This window comes from Rattus norvegicus, chromosome 1 (assembly GCF_021556685.1).
Source record: "Rattus norvegicus strain SHRSP/BbbUtx chromosome 1, alternate assembly SHRSP_T2T, whole genome shotgun sequence".
Lineage (NCBI taxonomy): Eukaryota > Metazoa > Chordata > Mammalia > Rodentia > Muridae > Rattus > Rattus norvegicus.
The window spans coordinates 102374486-102395185 of NC_141534.1; the positions used below are offsets into that span (position 1 = coordinate 102374486).

Sequence of the window (20700 nt, forward strand, 5' to 3'; positions counted from 1 at the left end):
TCTTCTCAATACAGCCTCTCTGTGCTGGGATTACAGGACTAAATCGTCAGTAGCTGTTCTTTCACGTCTGGATTTAGTTTCGTCTCCTCTCCCTGCATAAGTCAATTTATCAGTCATGTTTAGCTTTAAAAAGATCAACTTTAGGGGCTCAGAGAGGTCACTCAGAGGTTGCTGGGGTGTTTGGTTCTTGGCACTCAAAACAGCCTGTAACTCTAGCTTCCAGGGGATATGTTACTCTACACACACAAACAGAAGACAAAAATCTTTTTTAAAAACTCAGCTTTTGAGTTTTAAACACCATTAGTGCTGTTTCTGGATTTTTTTTTTTTTTAGGGGTTTGTTATTATTGGATTACCCATTTCACAGACTGCTGATCTAATCTCTACTATTTTTTCTAAACTCCTTTTTTCCCTTTTTAAAAGAATCTCTTGCCTAGTGTCATTTATTGACAGTCCGATGTAACCCGGGCCAGCCTTGAACTGCTGCTGATCCTCCTAGCTCTTCCTCTTTTGTGCTAGGATGAAGGCTTCGCCCACAATACCAGGCTAAGTATTGTTACTATTGTTCTGGCTGAAAATATGCAGCCTGAGAGAGAAGATGTGAGCAATCCTAGGTGTGCTTTACTGAGATTGATGATCCTTAGAGGACCTCAGGACCTGTTCTAAGGTGGCACCCTTCCAGCTGGGGCGGGGATCACTCGTTGGACGTTGTGTAACGAGTTATACTAATACTAGCAACCCTGTGACCCGGAGGAAAGGTAAAGAGTGCCTACTGAGTGCAAGAGGCAAGAGCAACTTCTAAAACGCATGGTCCCTGTCCTTTTGAATTGGGCTTCCTCCCTAAAGGAGCTCTTTCCATCGCTGGTCTCGCTAGCCAATCAGAGTATTGGAGCGTTCCGTCCAATCAGGATCTCCGGCAGGCGGGTTTTATTTTGGGTCGCGGGTGTGTGTGGGTTCTCCGTGGCCGACAAGGGTACGAGTGGGCCCTGCTTTTATCGCTGGTATCAGGAGCTCTGAGGAGAACGTGGGCGAGCTCGGAAGCTGCGCCATGGTGAGCGAGGGGCCGCTGTCCCCAGAGGGTGAGGGGCGGTGGCTGAGCCATCGGAGCCGTTGTGATGGGTGCTTTTCGGGACTGGGGCGGGGCCGACAACCCGCGAAGCAACCTAGGCCGTGGGCCGGTGGCCTCTGGGCAGCTCCGCCTCTCGGCTGCTTCTGCGCAGAGCAAGGAAGTAGCAAAAGGCTCCGCCCTGCGCTGGGGACGCTGGGGTTGGTGACGTCGCAGGTGTGCAGGCGCTCAGAGCCTATGCTCTTTTTGTCCGGAGGGCTTGTTGCTAAGTCAAGGTAGTCTTAGTTTCTTCGAGTTATAGAAGTTTTGATGTTTACGTTTCCTGTTTATGTTGGATCCACTTCAAGTTAGTTTTGCCAAAGTGGTAAAGTCTACCCAATATTTTGTTTATATACGTGTGTGTTTGGTTCACTGGTTTGTCAAATCGCTTACTGTATTTTGGGCTTGCTTCTGACTTTTTAAATCGATATTTCTTAATTTCGAAATACCATACTTCTTTGATTATCGCAGTTTTATTGGAAGTCGTAAAGTCAGGTAGTGTACTGTTAATGTTTCGGTATTGCGTTAACTTTTTTCTTTTTCTTTTTTTGAGACAGGATCTCGTGTTTCCCAGGCTGGCCTCAAACTTTCTCTTAGCCGAGGAAGACCTTGAACTTCTGATCCCGCTACCTAAACCCACCTCCAGAGTGCTGGGATTAAGGGTGTGTGTCTATATGGCCCCTTTTTTGTGAGAGTGTGTGTGTGTGTGTGTGTGTGTGTGTGTGTGTGTGTGTGTGTGTGTTTCTGGGGAAGGAATTAAGGGCCACATGGTAGAAGTCAAGCTTTTCTCCCGATTCTGAGTATCTCTTGCCAGATAATGTTTAGATCAACTTTCTGTTAATTTCAGCATAAATTGTGAGGATTTACTTTGGGATTTGTTGAATCTGTAGATCAAAATGATAACTGTCACAATTTTGAGGCTTCTTTCCAAAATCATGTAAACCCCTCCACTTACTAAGTTCTTTTGATTGTTTTTGTATTAGAAATGAATAATTTTTTGTGTTCAGACGTCGATTACATTAACATGCAAACGTGTCTCACTTTTAACTTTCCTATATCAGCTCTGTGGTGGTTTTAATTTTACATCCCAGTGTTCTTTCGTCTGATGTACAGTTTGTATATTAATCTGGCAAGTCTTACAAGTTCCTGGTGTCCTAAAGTCTTGCTGGTTCTTGGATTCTTTCATTTTAACAGTTTGACTGGTGCGCTGCCTTTTCGGGCAGTACAGGTTTTTGTAGGCAGTTACTAGTATGATGACATGGTTTTGCCATTTAACTTGTTCAGTTTGGTGGATCACGTTTTTAAGTTTTTACTGATGGAGATTAAAGCAGCCATTTGCATAACGCTGGGCATGTGTTCTCCCATGGAACCTTGTTCACAGTCTGAAGTTTGAGGCTTGAACGGACTTTCCTGGAACCGCGGTGATTTCCGGCATGGTTTGGGATGGACTCTGTTTTCAGGTGGGCTTTTATCCTGCAGACCAGGCTAGGCTTCAAACACATATCAGTTCCGTTTCAGCATGCCAAATGCTAGCGTTACAGACACGTGTGTGCACACTGCCTGATTTTAGTTATTTTAGAAATACACTTGAAAACTTGGATTATTAATGTTTGTTGAGAGGTTTCGCGTTGGGCATTCTTTAGCTTTTTTTTTTTTTTTCTTTCTCCTGTGTTGTTTTTGGTGTTGTGGTAATGTCGATCTCGAATTTTGAACCAGGATTTGCTTGCTTTCTTTAGAGGGTGTTTTACTAAATTACTGCCATATCTTAGTTGTTGACGATTGAGATAATTTGCAGCTCGTTTTTTTTTTTTTTAATTTTGAAGTAGTGATTTCATTTTTTCAGGACATATAGGCATACTCATACTGGCCATCTCCCTGTTTGCCTTTCAGAAAATTTGTTCATTTCTTCTAAATTACTAAATTTGTGGTCTGGGGTTGTTCATCGTGTGCCTTTGTGGTTCCTTTAATGTTCGTGCTAATGATGGCACCGTATAATTTCCTCATCCCAGTACTGAGCAGGCCAAATCCTGCTTGGTTTCGCAGAGCAGCTGTAGACGAAACAGTTCTAACAGTAGTTTTGAAAAGCCAAGTGTTAGAGTGATTGATTGTCTCCTGATTGCTTGATTTAGTTCTTCCCCTAGCCTATTACGGAATGATTTACTTTCAGCTGTCTCTCCTTTTTTTTTTTTTTTTTTTTTTTGTAGTACTGGCATTTATTGTTTTAATCTCTCCCAAATATGGCTTGTGCTTTGTGGCATACGTTATTGTAAGATGTCCTTTTGATTCTGTTGAAATAACTTAATTTTTCTTGAGACCTCTTCTTTATTATGTGTTATGTAAAACTTTGATTTAATATCCACATTTTCCAGTGTGCTGCCTGTAGTTTAGGAATTCTTAGTACCTAATCATAAAGGTGCCAAAATTAGTCTCTCTGAGTCTGTGTGTGTGTGTGTGTGTGTGTGTGTGTGTGTGTGTGTGTGTGTGTGTGTCTGTCTGTCTCCTCCCTTTCCCTCCCTCTCTCCCTCTCTTCCTCTCTTCCTCTCCATCTCCCCCGCACCCCTTTCTCCAGGATAGAAGTGTCAGGGTGACTACTCCAGGATTTATAATAACACTTTAAATGGTTTTGTTATTTATTTTTGCTTTAAGTGCATTGGTGGTTTGCCTATGTATATTCCTGTGAGGGTGTCAGATCCCCCTGGAGGTGGAGTTACAAACAGTTGTAAGCTGCCATGTGGGCGTTAGGAATTGATCCTAGGTCCTGGGGAAGAGCAGCTAGTGCTCCTAACCGCTTAGCTGTCTTTCTAGTTTCAGGATTTTTAATCAGTTTATACTGATACCTCAAAATAGATCCTGTTTCTGGGCTGCAAGAACCTTTATTGGCTCAGTCAGGAAGACATAGAAAGGGTTGATCACTTAGTATCTTGAGCATCCTCACATTATCATAAATGTCCAGGACAAACCTGATGATATACAGCAGGAGAAAATAAGCGCAGAGAGCTCCTCCCTTTGCCAGCATATAAATCTGATCCAAAGCAGTTTCCCTACTTAAAGTAGAGATACTTTGATTTTTGAGGATCAAGAAATCAGCAAAGTCATAAATGTTTGAGAAAAGCTATCATCTGGTTTTCCGGCTGGTGTTATGTTTAATTCTGGCTGCTGAGCTTGTCATGGTTTCTTCAGTAAGGAACATTTGAGAGTCTTTTTTTTTTTAATGGTGGTGGTGGGGTGTTAAGACAGGGTCTCTGTAAACTGTGCTGGATTTGAACTTAGATTTGCCTGCCTTTGCACTGTGCCTGGATTTTTTTTTTTTTCCTTTTCCTTAACATGCTAAATTGGGAGCCCTAGACAAAACTAGCGACAGATGGGCAGTCTGTTTTAATTGGATTTTAACTCATTTAAGGAAAGAAATGAAAGGGCTTAACCAGTTTTGGAAACTAGAGGATTGTTGCTAAAGTCTTAGTTTCCTTTCTGATGCTGTGGTAAAATGGTCTGATAAAAGCAGCATTAAGGGATGAAAGGCTTATTCTGCTAACAGTCCCAGGTTACAGTCCATCGAGGGGGAAGCAGGACAAGAACTTAGAGCGGAGGGAGGGAGGGTGGATATATTCGTGCTTACTTGTGCTCAGCACCCCCTCCTGCCCCATTTATGTCGTCCAGGTCCTGCCTAGGAGATCGTGCTACCTCCGGTGGCTGGTTCTTCCTGCCTCAGTTAATATAGTCAAGACAGTTCTCCATAGGCTCACCCAAATGAGAGCCTGATCTAGATTGTCCCCTCCTTGAGACTCTAATGAGGTGCTTTGTCAAATTGTCTCCTAAAACTTAACTATCCCACTGATGAAACATTTACTTTCCCCAGCCAAAACCCAGTGCAGTACTAAACTAACACTAAATGAAACTGTTAGTCACAAATGAGTTACAGTATTTTAGACATCAAAGGCCAGTCTTTCCTAAATTCAGAATTGACCAGGCTACATGAGGTTATAGCTATGGGATTGAGTGAAACTGGCCAGAAGGAAAATTAAAATTAGAGGAGAGTGAATTATTTCAAATACTCCAAACATTAAAATATGAGACTGCTCAGTGGTAAAACACATGTGCTGCTTCAACCGATGACCTGAGTTCTATCCCCAGGAACCCACATAAAAAGCAGATGCATAGTGCATGTCTGTAGTCACATGGTGAGATGGTAGAAAGAGATGGGAGGATCCCCTGGAAACTGGGGAATATGTAGTGCAGTAGCAGAAGTGAGGGATCTGCCTCAAGTTGGAAAGCAAGGTCCACCGTTGAGTGTTGTCTTGATGCCTACATCCATGCTATGTTAATGTGTATATCTCTGAGATAGTAGCATCTGCAACTTAATAACCTGTGATCTGGAAGGCGTCTATAGCACCAAAAGGTTAAGCAAGGGCCTCCCTACCCATAACACCAATCATAACCAATAAGCAAGAGTTAGAAAAGTTAGATTTTAAGTCTCTAAAAGAGTCATCCCTCCAAAATTTAGTGGTGACATGTATGTTTTTATCCTTTCATCTATCTTTAACAAAAGCCATAATGGTTGAATGTGGCACCATAGCACAACTTTTACAAAGAGAGATAAGGAGCATGACAGTAGCAGCTGGAAAGATGGACGAATGGGAGGTATCTAGCTCTGCTGTCTCGGGGTAAAGGAATAACATGGTCATCAGAACCTGACGTAGGCGATATCCTTGTTTGTGGCATGATTTAAAGCTTAAGAAACAGGTTTGGGATACATTCCCTGAAGTGACATCAAGGGAATAAGAAGGTAGGGCTCGTACAGTCATAGAACTCAGGTGAAAGCAAAAAGCACTTGGAGTTGCAGGTGTGTGGGGTGCGTTTTACTTTGGTCTCATGGGAAGAAATGAAAATCTCCAAGAGGTTCACGTGGGTAGGCTTCTTGAGTTTCTGGGGTGAAAAAGCTTTAACTGTTGGCAGATAAGTCATGGTCATAGGTTATTTGTTAATTTTTTTGTGGTTAGATATCTTGTAGGATGTCTTTTGTGTCTGGGAAGGCTCCTTGTGCCTATTGATATAAAATCCTTAGTAGGGGGATTACTGCCTTAGAATGGGAAATCTAAGTGTTCTGTGAGACTAGTCTGATGAGCAATAGTGGTGTTCTGCTGTGAGGTAAGAAGTTTGTTAATAGAGGTTAATAAATCACCTGTGTACTAAGAGGTATCTGTTAATTTCAAGGAAGAAAGGTTTTCTTCCATGGCAAAAGGGTAGGGGTGTCCAACATGTCTTGAGGCCAGACACTTCAGGTGAATGATTGACTATCTGGGATAAGGGGTTCTGCCATTTAAAGCCAAATAGGAACTGAGTCTGGGTGGGTTCAAATACAGAGATAAAGCATCCTTAAAGTCTCAACAAGAGTGTATTTCTTCCTACAATGTAAAGATTAAGACCCGTGGAAAGGTTGGATCACAGTTAAGGATGTGTCAACAAAAAGTGGTAACCCCTTCTAAGTCTTAGGTTTTTAATTGTGCCTTTGAAGAAAGTTGTCTTTAATGACAATTGTGGCAGAAGGGGCTGTTAGCATCTGGGATTAGAGATGCCTCACACTTGAAGGGGAACTTGTTATAAGATGTAGGGGTGCATAGTAGAGATAGGGGAGAATGTTTGGGGCCCTAGACATTCTTGGGCCTTTTTAGGGTAGGGGCTTAGGGTGTCTGATGTGATGAATGGCCTGGAGGTTGGTTGAAATGTCCTACTTAGGAAGGGAATTGGGCAGCTGGGGAGAACCAAAAGGAATGAATGAATGATGTTTATCCCATGTGTTGAAGAGGTGTATAGTGTGCTGGTTGGAGTTTTCCATTAGTGCTAGGGAGGAAGACTAAGGACCCAGATGTTAAATTAGAAAGGTCACCGGGAGGAGAATGCAGTATAGTCATAGCCCTTGGTATTTCTTGGATCATCTGAGGCTTATTCATGGAGTACCAAGGAAAACTTGAGCCTGAATAACCCCAGCGTCATGTCTTCAAAAGGGAAGTAATCCCTTATTGTACGGGACCAAAGTTAGGGTATTGGTCAGTTTTCATGGTTGGCCCCAGTGTGAGATTTTTAGATAGAAGATGGCAGGAGGTGGATTCTAGTGGCCCTCAGTTTGCAATTTAGATTGGTCTCACGGGAGGTTTATGATAGTTGGGTTGCTTTGTGCTCTCACAGCTGAAGTACTATGATGGACCACAGGGCTTTTCTAGTCCTCTTCTTAATTATTAAATACAGTCTTAAAGGCTCTATCTAGAAAGTAGGAGAAAAGGAGTTTAGGGTCCCTGTTCTGATTTTTGAAACTTTTGTTTAATATCTGAAGAGGTTTTTATAAAATACACAGGTAGTTTTCCTTTAGCCGAGTTAAAGTATTGTTTCATGATCAGCCAACCCATGCTAAATGAAGAAGAATGAGGTTCTTGGAAGGATCCTTTGTTATGTTCATAACACAGCATTGTTAAAGGCGTTGAGCAGCCTTTTTCTTTCTAAGAAACAGAAGTCATATTCCTGAGGGTTCTTTCCCAATTGTCTCCCATGTAGGGGTCTTGATATGATTATTTGGGTTTCCTGTGAATGTTGTATCTCTGTTATCCCGGCTATGACTGTGGCTCTCATTGGCTCAGATCCCCACCGAAGACTAGGTATGGAACCTCTTTGTATGCATATAGCAAGTGGTTAGAATGCTATAGATAGGTACTGGAGAGATGGCTCATTGGCTAGAACAGTAGCTACTCTTCCAAAGGACCTAGGTTCTATTGCCAGCACCCACATGGAGGCTCATAACTGTCTATACCTCTAGTCCAAGGGGATCTGATGGCCAATTGTGATCACCATGAGCACCAAGTATGCATATGGTACACAGACGTAAGTGCAGGCAAACACACAGAAATATTTTAAAAATAAAATTACATAAATGTATTGGCCAGCTTAGGTCAAAAGACTACAATTAGACCTTTGAATTCCTTAATTCAGGGAGAGGGGATTCTTGGGATCACAGTTGAGATTTGGAACAGTTTAGATAGGAAAAGACACATGTATCTGGCTAGTGCTGGTCCCTACTGGCCACCTCATACATGTATATGGATTTGTGTTTTTTGTTGTTTGTTTTGTTTTTGAGACAGGGTCTCACCACTTAGTTCTTGCCTAGAACTTGCTATGTTGACCAGGTTGGCCTCAGATTCAGAGATGGGCCTGATTCTTTCTACTGAATACCAGGATTAAAGGCATGCACCATCACATCCAGCATGAGGAATATTTTCTGAAGGTCAGAGTATAGCTTTTATTTACTTCTGAATTCTCTGCGTCAAACTCCTGGGTGAACATGTATGTGAAAGTAGAATTTATCTGGATAAGGGGGAAGAGACTTGCAGGTAGAAAGCGAAGGAGTCTAGAGAACAGGAGAAACGAAGTCCCTTAAAATTGTAGGTTACAACAGTTAGTGGTCCCCCCCCCCCCCCCATAACCTTAAAATACCAACAAAGATTGCTTTGGCCCGTGTCCATCAGTTTTGAATGGGAAACATATCTTTCTGTAAGAACCCAAAAGGACTTCCTTCGCGTATTCTCTTAAGGGAGACAAAAGCTTTAGAGTCACTTAAAGCAACCTTTAGCTGATTACCATAAACACCAGAGGTAAGAAGAGAGTCCCTTTGTAAGCCATCAAAATGCTGGACAAAACAACACCTGGAAGGCCGATGACAGTCAAAAGGATTCTCAAAGACACGTACAGACAGAGGTTATTGAAATACTTCAAGGAGGCAGTCAGCCCACAGAGGGAGCTGCATAGATCAGAGGGTGAAGGATGACTTGGTTCCTTATGGTGTGGTCCATATCTGATATCAAGGTAGATATATGAATACCCTATCTTGTAGAGTAGTAAATTTTGCATTTTTAAAATAAAGCTGGCCGTTTTTTTAGTGCCACTAAATAAAGTGCCATGAAATCTTCAAAATGTGGAGATTTGCTTTTATTTTGTCCCTTTGTGTCTGCATGGTATGAAAGTCTTTACTGTGTGCTAGGCAAACCATCACTTTATTGTTTAGAAGACTGACAGTTTCTAAGCATTTGGATTAGTAGAAAGTTAAGTTACTGATAAGTTGCAGCTTTTAAATTTAAATTTATTTATTTACGTCCCACCTTCTCCTCCCATACTCCCTCCCCGCTATCCTCCTCCCCCTTCTCTAAGAGGAGTGCTAGATGAGGCACATCCCTCCCCCTTAGGCTACACAAAGCAGCTCTGTTGGGATACCACAGTAAGGCTACAGTTTTAGGGAGAGCCTCTGTTTTGTTGGGGGACTCAAATGGAGACCGAGCTGCACGTCTGCTACATATGTGCTGAGGGCCTCATTCCAGCCCATGTATGTTCTTTGGTTGGTGGCTCAGTCTCCCAGAGCTCCCAGGGGTTCAGATTAGTTGACTTTGTTGGTCTTCCTGTGGGGTTCCCATCCCCTTCAGGGCTTTCAGTCCTTCCTCCAACTCTTCCATAAGAGTTCCTGACCTCAGTCCATGTTTGACTATGGGTATCTGTGTCTGTTTCTGTTAGCTGCTGGGTAAAGCCTCTCAGAGATTAGGTATGCTAGACTCCTGCCTGCAAGCATGACAGAGTATCACTAATATTATCAGGGATTGGTGCTTGCCCATGGGTTGGACCGCTTATTGGTCAGCCATTCTTTCAGTCTTTTCCTCCATCTTTGTCCCTGCATTTCTCTTAGTCAGGATAGATTTTGGGTTGAAGCTTTTGTGGATGTGTTGGTGTCCTTATCCCTCTCTTGCTGGTCCTGCCTTGCTACAGGAGGTGACCTCTTTGGGTTCCATGTCCCCACTGTAAGGCATTTCTGCTAAGGTCATACACTTTGACTTCTGAGAGCCTCTTCCACCCCAGGTCTCTGGGACTTCCTAGAGACTCCCCCCAACACCCCACTCCCTGCAGCTGAAGATTTCCATTCATTGCCCTCTGGGCCTCTCTCTTGTTATAAGTCTGTTCTTTATTTTATTTCTTTTTTAATTTCATGTGATTTTATAAAGGTATAATCCGGAAGAGATGACATTTGATCACTCTTTTCTTCCCCCTCCCATTTATTCACTACCTTTTTCCTTCCTGAAGTGGAAGCCTTGCAATAGAGTACAGCTTGGCTTTGAACTCCTGAATGCAAGTGATTTTATATACTGGTCTCCCAAGTAGCTGGGACTATAAGTACATGCCAACACTCCTGACACCATTGCATTCTTTATAAAAACACATATCATCTAATTGTTTCATTCTGCATTTCTGTTTACTTAATGGATGTTGATTTTATTGTAGTTAGGATCATCAATCATTCTTGTTGTGGTAAATTCTGCATGGTATGAATTCCTTTTGAGATTTCTAAATGTATTTTCTTGGTGTAATCAGTTCTCCATTTAATAAGTGACAATATGCATGAAGTGTTATCTTTCAGAGAAACTCAGTAGACTCATTGCTCACATCATTGGGGGCGGTGGGGAATTTTCTTGCTACCTCTAAATGTATAGAACATTAAGAAAACTAACAGCTCAGAAAATTGCAGTGTTCATGTAGTCATTTAGGATAAGAGAACTGCTCTTACCATTTATGTTAGTGGGACGTCTCCCAAAATCTTAGGTTCCTTAATACCAGAAAAAGTTCACTCTGTGTGTAGAAATATGTAAGTAAAAGCAACCTCTTGACTCCTAATGCTGGCTCTTTCCTGTATAGCATTCAGCAGAATCCTGTTATTATAGGCATTAGAAATCCCTCTAGAAGGAAAAAATGAGATGGCCTACCAGCACATTTATATCCTAGGCATAGTCATGAAGAGTATTCCTACTGTGCTCTCCTTGATTCCTTCCTGTCTTCCTGCCTTTTTCCTTTTCCTTTCCATGGAGTCAAGGTCTCACTGTGTAGTCCTGGCTGATCTAGACCTCTTTGTTGTCTTTTTTTAAAAAAAAATATCTCAGGGCTAGCATTAGAATTTCAATTTCATTGAATAAATTCCTGAATACTAAAAAGTTATATGGACATCTTATCAATTGAGTATAAAACCTCTAGATCTGTTAGTCTCATGTGTTCTCTTCTGTATACATTCGGGATGTTTAGGAGTTTTTGGCCTTTGAAGATGTGGCTGTGGAGTTCAGCCAGGAAGAATGGGTTTTGCTGGATCCTTCTCAGAGGAAACTATACAGAGATGTGATGCTGGAAACCTGCAATAACCTTGCTTCGATAGGTAAGAAAGCCACTGTTTATTTTGAACAGGAACAAGTGTTCCTTGGTTGTTTGATTTGGAAAGGGAAGAAATCAATGAACAGGAATGGGCCCAGTGTATGTCAAACCAAGAAACTCATTTTTCTGTTATTTCTAATAATTTGTGATGTGGGGGTATAATCTTGATTTTAGGCATCAAATGGGAAGACCAGAACATTGAAGAGCAGTACAGACATTCTTGGAGATACCTAAGGTAATTTTCATATACATGTAGAAGAAAGTTTTCCTTGAGAAACTCTTAAACATGTTATGAAAAGTAAAACAAAAGGAGCTGGAAGGATGGTAAAGCATTCAGCAGTATCACCAGTTTCACAGGATAGAAATACCTCAGAGCAATGATTGATATATATATATTTGATTTATTTACTTATGTATTTCTCATACATGGGTATATGGGTCTGCAGACACATCTACACACGAGAAGACAGCATTGGATTCCATGGGCCTAGAGTCATAGGTGGTTGTGAGCCACCATGTGGATGCTGGGAATTGGAAGAGAAGAAGCCAGTGCTCTTAATGGCTGAGCCATCTCTCTGGCCTGGATGGGGCTGTTTTGATAGTAGCTCTTTGTGCAGATAGTGTAGATCATTAGTTCTTTCTGTGAGACTATTCAGGTGGCAAAAGCATCCGGTTTCCTTTTCTGACTAGAGTAAGTACAACACCTACTAGTAAGCAGGCAGTTGTTAGTGAAGCAGCCATTGCTAACATGTTTATTCTTTTTTACAGAAGTTACATGATAGATGCAATTTGCGAGCATAAAGAAGGTGGTCAGTTTCAAGAAACCTTTACCTGGATACCAAATTTCCGTAGGAGTACTAACATTTCTACTGGAGTAAAACAACTTGAATGTGGTGTGTGTGGCAAAGTTTTCACGTGTCATTTATCCTTTAGTGAGCACATCATGTCTCACTTAGGGGACAAACCATCTGAACACAAATACGGTAAGAGGCAATATAAGTGTAAATAATGTAAAAAAAAATCTTAAACTCACAAATATGTAATGATACCTTATGAAAACGAAATGTTTTCAAAATCTTTTTATTTTCCAGGTTCATGGGGAATACAGCCCCAAAGTCAGAGCGCCGAAACATCCTATGAACCATGTGGAGTGGCCGTCGTTTGCCATTGTTCTCTTTCTGTAGATGGAAGAACCGACAGTAAAGACAAATGTTATAAATGTGAACAGTCCAGAAAAGCTCTGAGTTCTTCCAGTTCCCTTCCGAGTCAAAAGCCAGTTTATCCTGGAGGAAGAAGCTATGAGTGTGAACAGTGTGGAAAGTCCTTTAGACACGAGAGTTCACTTCTGTTACACCAATTAACTCACATTGGAGGGAAACCCTACGAGTGTAAGCAATGTGGGAAAACCCTCTGTTCTTCCAGTTCCCTTCGAGTTCACGAAAGGATTCACAATGGAGAAAAACTTTATGCATGTAAACAGTGTGATAAAGCCTTCAAATGTCAGAGTTTCCTGCGAATACACGAAAGAGGCCACACTGGAGAGAATTACTATGATTGTAAACAGTGTGGTAAAGCTTTCAGAAGTCACTCTTCTCTTCAGAGACATAAAATAGCTCATCCGAGGGAAAAACCTTATGCTTGTAAACAATGTGGTAAGTCCTTCACTTATCCATATTTACTTCAGACACACGATAGATTTCACACTGGAGAGAAACCATATAAATGTAGGCTATGTAGTAAAGCCTTTCTTTGTTCCCCCTTTCTTCAAAGACACAAAAGAACTCATGCTTGGGAAAGACCCTATAAATGTAAACAGTGTGGTAATGCCTTTGGAAGCCATAGCTCCCTTCGCTTGCATGCAAGGGCTCATCCTGTGGAAGAGTCTTACACGTGTAAGATATGCAATAAAGCCTTTCTATGTCCTCCTTTCCTTCAAAGACACGAGAAAATGCACACAGAGGAAAAGCCCTTTGAATGTAAGCAATGTAGTAAAATCTTCAGAGATTGGAGCACCTTCCAAGTGCATGAAAGATCTCATACTGTAGAAAAGCCCTATAAATGTAAGCTATGTAGTAAAGCCTTTTTTTATTCCTCTTCCTTGGAAAGACATAAAAAGATTCACACTAGAAAAAAGAGCTATCCATGTAAATTTGCATGTAAATGGTGTGGTCAGTCCTTCAGTTTTCCCTGCTTACTTGAGAAGCATTTAAGAGCTCACACTAATGAAAAACCCTATGAGTGTGAACAGTGTGGTAAAACATTTAGGAGTCTCACTTATGTTCACATACATAAAAGAACTCACACTGAAGAAAGGCAGTATGCATGGAAACAGTGTGGTAAAAGTCTCAGTTGTCCTGGTGCTCTTCAGTTACACGAACTAACTCATACTGGAGAAAAACTTTACGAATGTCAGCAATTTGATAAAACCGTCAGAAGATTCAATTATTTCCAAGTACATGAAAGGGCTCATACTGAAGAAAAAGCTTACCAATGTAAGCAGTGTGATAAAATTCTCAGTTGTTCAAGTTCCCTTCAGCTACATGAAAGAACCCACACTGGAGAGAAGCCACATGAATGTAAACAATGTGGTGAAGCCTTCACAGTCCTCAGCAGTCTTCAAGTACATGAACTATCTCACACTCATGAAAAGCCTGATGAATGTAACCTGCATGATAAAGTTTTCAGTCTTAGTAATCCTATACAGGAAAGAAAGAAAGCTGAAACAAATCTCTGTGACTGTAAACAGTGTGGTAAGTCCTTTGTTTCTCGATACTTACTTCAAATGCATGAAAGGTCTCATTCTGCAGAGAGACGCTATGAGTGTAAGGTATGCGGTAAAAGCTTCATTTATCCGTCATTTCTTCAAAGACATGAAAGGACGCACACTGGAGAAAAACCTTATGGATGCAAACAGTGTGGTAAGGCCTTCAGAGTTCAGAGCTCCCTTCGATTACATGAAAGAACTCATTCTGAGGAAAAACCTTATGAATGTAAAGACTGTGGTAAAGCCTTCTGGCGGCTCCCTTCTCTTCAAGTACACGAAAGGATCCATACAGGAGAAAAACCCTTTGAGTGTAAACAATGTGATAAAACCTTCAGGTGTCACAGTTCCCTTCAAAGACATGAAAGAACTCATAGTCATGAAAAACCGTATGAATGTACACAGTGTGGTAAGACCTTTAGATGTCACCGATCCCTTCAAAGACATGGAAAAACTCATGCTGGAGAAAAGGCCCCATGAATGTTGACAGTGAGCAAAAATTTTTAGACTTTCCAATTTTTTTTGTAGTGTTTAAAAGTAACTCCTGGGAAGAAATTCTGGTGGTATAAAACAAGTGGTGGTGGTGGCGTTTTTAATCATAGACTACTGAAGAAGGACCTATCAATAATAGTGAATTAAGATGTTCAGTTCCAAGCTTGACATGGTGGTGAATGACTTTAATCCCAGCACTGGGGCGGCAAAGGTAGGCAGATCTCTTGTTCAGGCCCAGCCTACTGGGTAGAGTGAGTTACAAAACAACTGGGGCTACACAGAGAAACCCGGCCTCAAAAAACAAAAGATGTTTGGTTCCATTTGAAGACTTGAACATCTCTGGTGGAATACCTTTGGAATGAATATAATGTAAGGATACCTGATTTTTCATGTATCATCTGGAATACACACATGATAGTGCAAATAGAGGTAGCTCGTATAAGAATAAATGTTGGATTGAAAATAGTTTGGAAAGTAAAGTTTGTAAAAATTTTAACTACACTAAAAGTCATGAAGACTATTGGTGTAAACCATATGTATCTTAAAATCCTCATGCAAATTAGCCTATAATGCTCAGATTTTTGTAATATGAATATTATATAGGTTAGGAGTAGGTTGTGTTTGATTTGCAATTACTAGTGATCACAGAAGGAATGGTGGTGCAGCCCTATAGTGCTAGTTACTCAGGTGGCTGATGGAGGAGAATCGCAAGTTCAGGACCTGCCCAAGCAACATAAGCCCTATTTTTCAATCAAAAGTTGAAGAGTACTGGGTGTGTTGCTAATTAGGTAGAATACTTAGCTGGCAAGCATGAGACTGTAAGTTCAGTCCTCAGTACTCAAAAGAATAAGAATCCCAAGAGAATGAGTTGCCATTTCTTTTAGAGAGGCAGACATTAAGTGTTCAACAGTAGAGATAGTTTGTGATAAGATACATTTTTGGACAATTTTATAAGTGAAGATCATTGTGTCTTCTGTTCCTTTTCCTGGTGCTGTGATAAAATGTTCCAAGAAAAACAAGCTAGGAAGGGTTTCTTTTGGCCAAGAAGTTAAGCTGTCACAGTTTGACATGTCACAGAAGTTAGTCCAGGAGTAACTAGTGACCGTTTGCCACACTGTATCTATAGTCAAAAAAAAGCAATGTGTGACCATGATTACCTAGCTTTCTCTCTTTTATACAGTCTGGAACCCAAACCCATGGAATAATGCTACCTCCTTCGGGGTGGGTCTTCCTGTCTCAGTTTAAATCCCTTACAGGCAAACCCTGAGGCTCATCTCCCAGGGGATTCTAGATCTTTTAAAGATGATATCAGCGATCACAAATATATTACATACTGCTCCAAACATGGGTAGTGCATTTTACTGCTGATTTTAGGCGAGGACAACTACATATTTAGGAAACTGAAAGTATTTGGTGTATATATGTGAAAGGATAATGGTTAGAAAGGCGAGTGCTATACTTGGAGTCTTCTGGACTAGGTGCTGCTCTGAGTGAGTTATTGTTTAGTCGATGTTAAGGACAGTACTGTACGCTAAGATCATTACTAGTAACTTTATAAACACTTTAGACTTAGATTTTGTCTGTAAAAAATTTGGCTCAGTACATTAGTTCAAAACTTTTTCACTTTGCAAAATTAAAAAAATTTTGTACTTTTCTAGACACTCATCAGTATGCAAGTAAGAATTTAGTATAACTTAGACTATATTGTATTAGAAAGCTTGATTTTAGAATTTTCTCTGTAACTTACCAATATGTATTTTATAAAGTTGTAGTGAATTTTAGTTTAGGATTATTTGGTTTGGGATTATACCATAGTTTCTAAAATGGTTCTAAATGTACTTTTGCCATTTTGTACTCATTTATGTATTGGGCACTCAGCATTGATGATTTCAACTCTGGACAACTTGGGTTTCTATATTTTGCATTCTAAAATATTACGGGTTTTGTTTTTTTTTTTTTTTTTTTTCTTTTTGAGACAAAGTAGCTCTGACCCAGAACTCAGTATGTAGACCAGGCTGACCTTGAATTTAGCGATTCACCTGCCTTGGCCTCGTGAGTACTTGCTAGGATTAAAGGCAAGTGCCACATTCAGGTAAGATTTGTATGTAAAAGGGGTTGGGGATTTAGCTCAGTGGTAGAGCAAGTGCAAGGCCCTGGGTTCAGTCCTCAGCTCCGGAAAAAAAAGAAAAAAAATTTGTTTGTAAAAATAAGCCTCATCTGATTAGTGTGAAAATTTGCTTTCATCTTTAATAAATAGTAAAATTATGTTTACTCAAGAATTTTTAAAATGGATTTATTTTTAAGGATGTTTTAACTTACAGTCATTTTATGTCTGTGTGTGTATAAAGAGAAGCAATATAACCAGAAGCTGATTTGTTCGGTGTGAAGAGTGGCCAAATAAAAGTTTGCCACTGTCACGTTGATACTGGGAGGGTCTATTTTCTTCTATTTGGAGGCCAGAGTATAGCGAGAGATAGAGTTAAGATTAAAGATCAGGTTTAGAATTAGAGGAGGAGAAATTGAGTTCGCATAGGGTTTAGGATTTTTACCGTTAAGGGTTATGGTAAATAATGGTGGTAAGGCTTGCGGTTGGGCACTAGGGTTAGGGGTTAAAGTTTTAGATTTACATTTAGATTTTGCATTAGGGATTAATGGTGTATGGCTAAGAGATAATGATAAGTGTGGTCGAATATGAGCTGCTGTGTTGTGTATCATTGGTTTGGGTTGGGATCAGAGGGGATTGGTTGAGTTTGGAGTAGTGATAGTATTAGCTGTGGTTACAGTAGGATTAGGGGTAGAATTAATTCAGTGAGTCAGGTTAGGACTAGTGTTAGCATTTGGGATGTTAGGTGTGTTTAGTATTGGAGTAAGAGATTGAAATTAGGTTTAGGATAAGATTAAAGGTTACTGTGGAGCAGCAGCATATTCTGTCTTCCAAACAAGCCTTCTGAGAGAGCAGTAGAAACTGTGAGAAGTGATGCTCTGTGTACATGGAGCTTGCAGGATTGGAAGGGGTCAAAATGGATTCTGGGGGATATACTAGGAAAGAATTTACAAGTGTTCCCCCACATGACAGAGACACCCGGAACACAGACTACTGTACCATGTACAACTTGCTAGGAAAAAAAAAATATCTGAGAAGCACCTTTCAACTCAGTGCAGCTGTGTCACCAGTCTCATTCTGTGAATATTTAAGTTCTTCTTATGCAACCTCTAATGCATATCCCTCATAGCAGTGCTTGCTTACACTTTGTGTTGTGTTGTTAGGTTCTAGGATTATTCTGTATATTTTTTCACCCAAGGGCTCTCTTCACCTACATTCCATCCCCTTTTATTTATGTATTTTTTAAAAAAAAAATACAGAATGCTTCATGAATTCGCATGTCATCCTTGCACAGGGGCCAGGCTAATCTTCTCTGTATTGTTCCAATTTTAGTATACGTGTTGCTGAAGCGAGCACATTGTATGTCTTGTCTTATCTCATACTTACATCCCTTCTTTTGTGCAAAAACCCTATGTCTGTGTTTTTCCTGATATCACATCTACAGAGGTCAGAAGAGGGCATCCTGTTCTCTAGAACAGGAGTTAGAGATGGTGATTAGTGGTTAACCAATCCAGGTCTTGTAAAGACACCTCTACTGCCACCTTTGTACTTTGTTTATAACTTTCCAGGGCTGTACTTATGTGGACTTCATGGACACCTGTCCTTGTGGTGCACATGAACTCACACAGGCAAACACACATAACAATCTGTATAACTTTCCATAGTTAACTTACATACTTGGTTAACTTATATTTAACTAACTTATAGTAAGTATATACTTATTCTTCATTAACTGTATCTGTCAGCCTGTAGCACCCCAAGGTTTCTTTCCCTGCCACTTTTCACATCTCACCAATCCTGCTTCCCTCCCATACCTGATCTTAGTTACCAAAATGTAATGTGGGGTAACCCAGCCCACTGCATCCTTAGGCCGGTGAGCCTGGGCTATCTCAGAAGAAGCTAGCTGAACATGACCAAAAGAGCAAGCCAGAGAACAGACGAGCCATCAGGACTCCTCCGAGCCGTCAGGACTCCTCCGTGGTTTCTGCTTGAGTTCCTATCCTGACTGTCCAAAGTGATGGATTGTGATCTAGAAGTGCAAGATGAAATAAATCCTTTTCTTCTCAAGTTGCTTTTGGACAGTATTTTATTACAAGAGAATGAAATTAGTATAAGTTTTTCATAAAGTTAAACAATGTTGTCAACTCCTTAGATGAATCTGGATGGCATACAGAAACCAAATTAATAAAATTAGAGGTGAACAGAGAGCCATTATGATCGATACCAATGAAATTGAGAAAGTCATTAGTTAATACCTTAAAGACATATTCTATAAAACTGGAAAATCTAAAGAAATGTCTGTATTTCTAGACACACTTGACTTAAAATTAAACCAAAATGGGATAAATGCGGGCATGGTTCAGTATAAGTCAGTAATTTAATGTTATAAATTACATAAATGGGTTCAAGGACAGAAATCACATGGGTCATTTCAATAGATGCAGAAGAGGCTTTCTGAGAAGATCCACTGTCTTACTAAAAGTCCTGAAGAAACTCAGTAGAAGGAATATACATCAAAATAATGTCTGTCTGTCACAAACCTATAACAAATATTAGAGAACAAAGCATTTCCGTGAAAATCAGGAACAAGAGAAGGGTGTCCAGTTTCTCCACTCAATATGATCCTTGAGTCTTAACTAGACCTAAGACAAGAGAAGCACAGGATGAAAAAGGAAGAAGACAAAGTACAGTTTGCAGGTGATGAATATAAACCTTAAACCATCAGAAAACTCTGACAACACTTTCAGCAAATTGGGAGAGTACAAAAATAATATATAAAAAATGAGTCTTCCATATACACCAATAGCAAATATACTGGGAAAGAAATCAAGGAAGCTACCCCACTCACTATAATCTTTAAGGTGAAACAAAACAAAACCAAAACACACCTTGGAATAAAACTAAGGTTGTAAAAGATCTTTACAGTGAAAATAATCAAAGTTTAAACCAAATTGATTAAAGAAGGTACTAGAAGATGAAAAGATTTTCTGTGTTCATGGATCAAAAGAATCACTATTGTAAAAATGGCTATCCTACCAAAACAATATGGATTCAAAGTAATCTCAATAAAATTAAAAACGCCTCTTTGCAGAAATAATCCTAAAATTAATGTGGAAGCACACTCACAATACCTCAATAGCCAAAGAAGTCATGAACAATAATAATGGATAATTGAGATATGGCTTAGCAGTTAAGAGCACTTCGCAGAGATCAAGTCCAGTTCTTAGCACCCATATAGTGGCTTCTAGCCAACTCTAACTCCAGAGGAAGTGACACCATTTTTTCTGCCTTCAGGGGTACTGGGCATACATGGCGCATACACATGCATGAATGCTATGCACTTATAAATCTTAAAAAGGATACACTTTGAGATTTTCTCATGTCCGATTTTAAGTGATACTACAGAGTAATAATGCTGTAGTATTCTGTAGTAATAAGGGCAGCATAATTTGGGCACAAAAATAGATCCATAGATCCATGAAATAGAGTTGAGGACCAATGTATAAGCTAATAAAATTACAACTACGTGGTCTGTTTTATTTACAAGAACGCTCAAAATACACATTTGAAAAAACAAAGTCTCTTGAATTCTGTGGGTTTAGGGATTAGGTTGGCGTGAGGGATAGAGTTAGGAGTCTGGGTTAGGGGTCTTGGGCTACAGAGTAGGACTAGGGTTATGCTTATAGTTAGTATTAGGTGTAGTTTAAGTCGTTACTCTGTCTTAGGGATTCATTGCTCTGAAGGGACACCACAACCATGGCAACTCTTACAAAGGAAAACATTTTATAAGAAGGAACCAAAATGAAGCCCTTTTGCATAAAACTTCCATTTTCAATAGGTGTCAGAGGTGGACAGGAGATGTCTTGGCACCTCACTGGTTTCCACTGGGGAACACTTGCTATGTCTAATGTGTCTATAGTTTAGTTTCATTGTTAATCTTTTTCATATTTGGAAAAATGGACCAAACTGTTGGCCATTCACCCTTTGACTTAGTCTTAATGAATCTCAAGGATGTTCA

At 40.2% G+C, this 20700-nt stretch overlaps 1 protein-coding gene and 1 non-coding gene across 2 annotated transcripts; one reads left to right on the top strand and one right to left on the bottom strand.

Annotated features, from left to right (window-relative positions):
• Nucleotides 1–928: 928 nt before the first annotated feature.
• On the top strand, nucleotides 929–18749 carry Zfp619l1 (zinc finger protein 619 like 1). Its single transcript, XM_087607153.1, has 6 exons — nucleotides 929–1050; nucleotides 1662–1766; nucleotides 11203–11329; nucleotides 11500–11560; nucleotides 12094–12308; nucleotides 12417–18749. The coding sequence occupies exons 1-6, from the start codon at nucleotides 1048–1050 to the stop codon at nucleotides 14564–14566; spliced, it is 2661 nt and encodes an 886-aa protein (XP_087463279.1). The 5' UTR covers nucleotides 929–1047; the 3' UTR covers nucleotides 14567–18749.
• Rnu6-856 (RNA, U6 small nuclear 856) lies at nucleotides 17932–18038 on the bottom strand. Its single transcript, XR_015656688.1, has one exon. It is a non-coding gene; the product is annotated as a U6 spliceosomal RNA (small nuclear RNA).
• Nucleotides 18750–20700: the final 1951 nt, after the last annotated feature.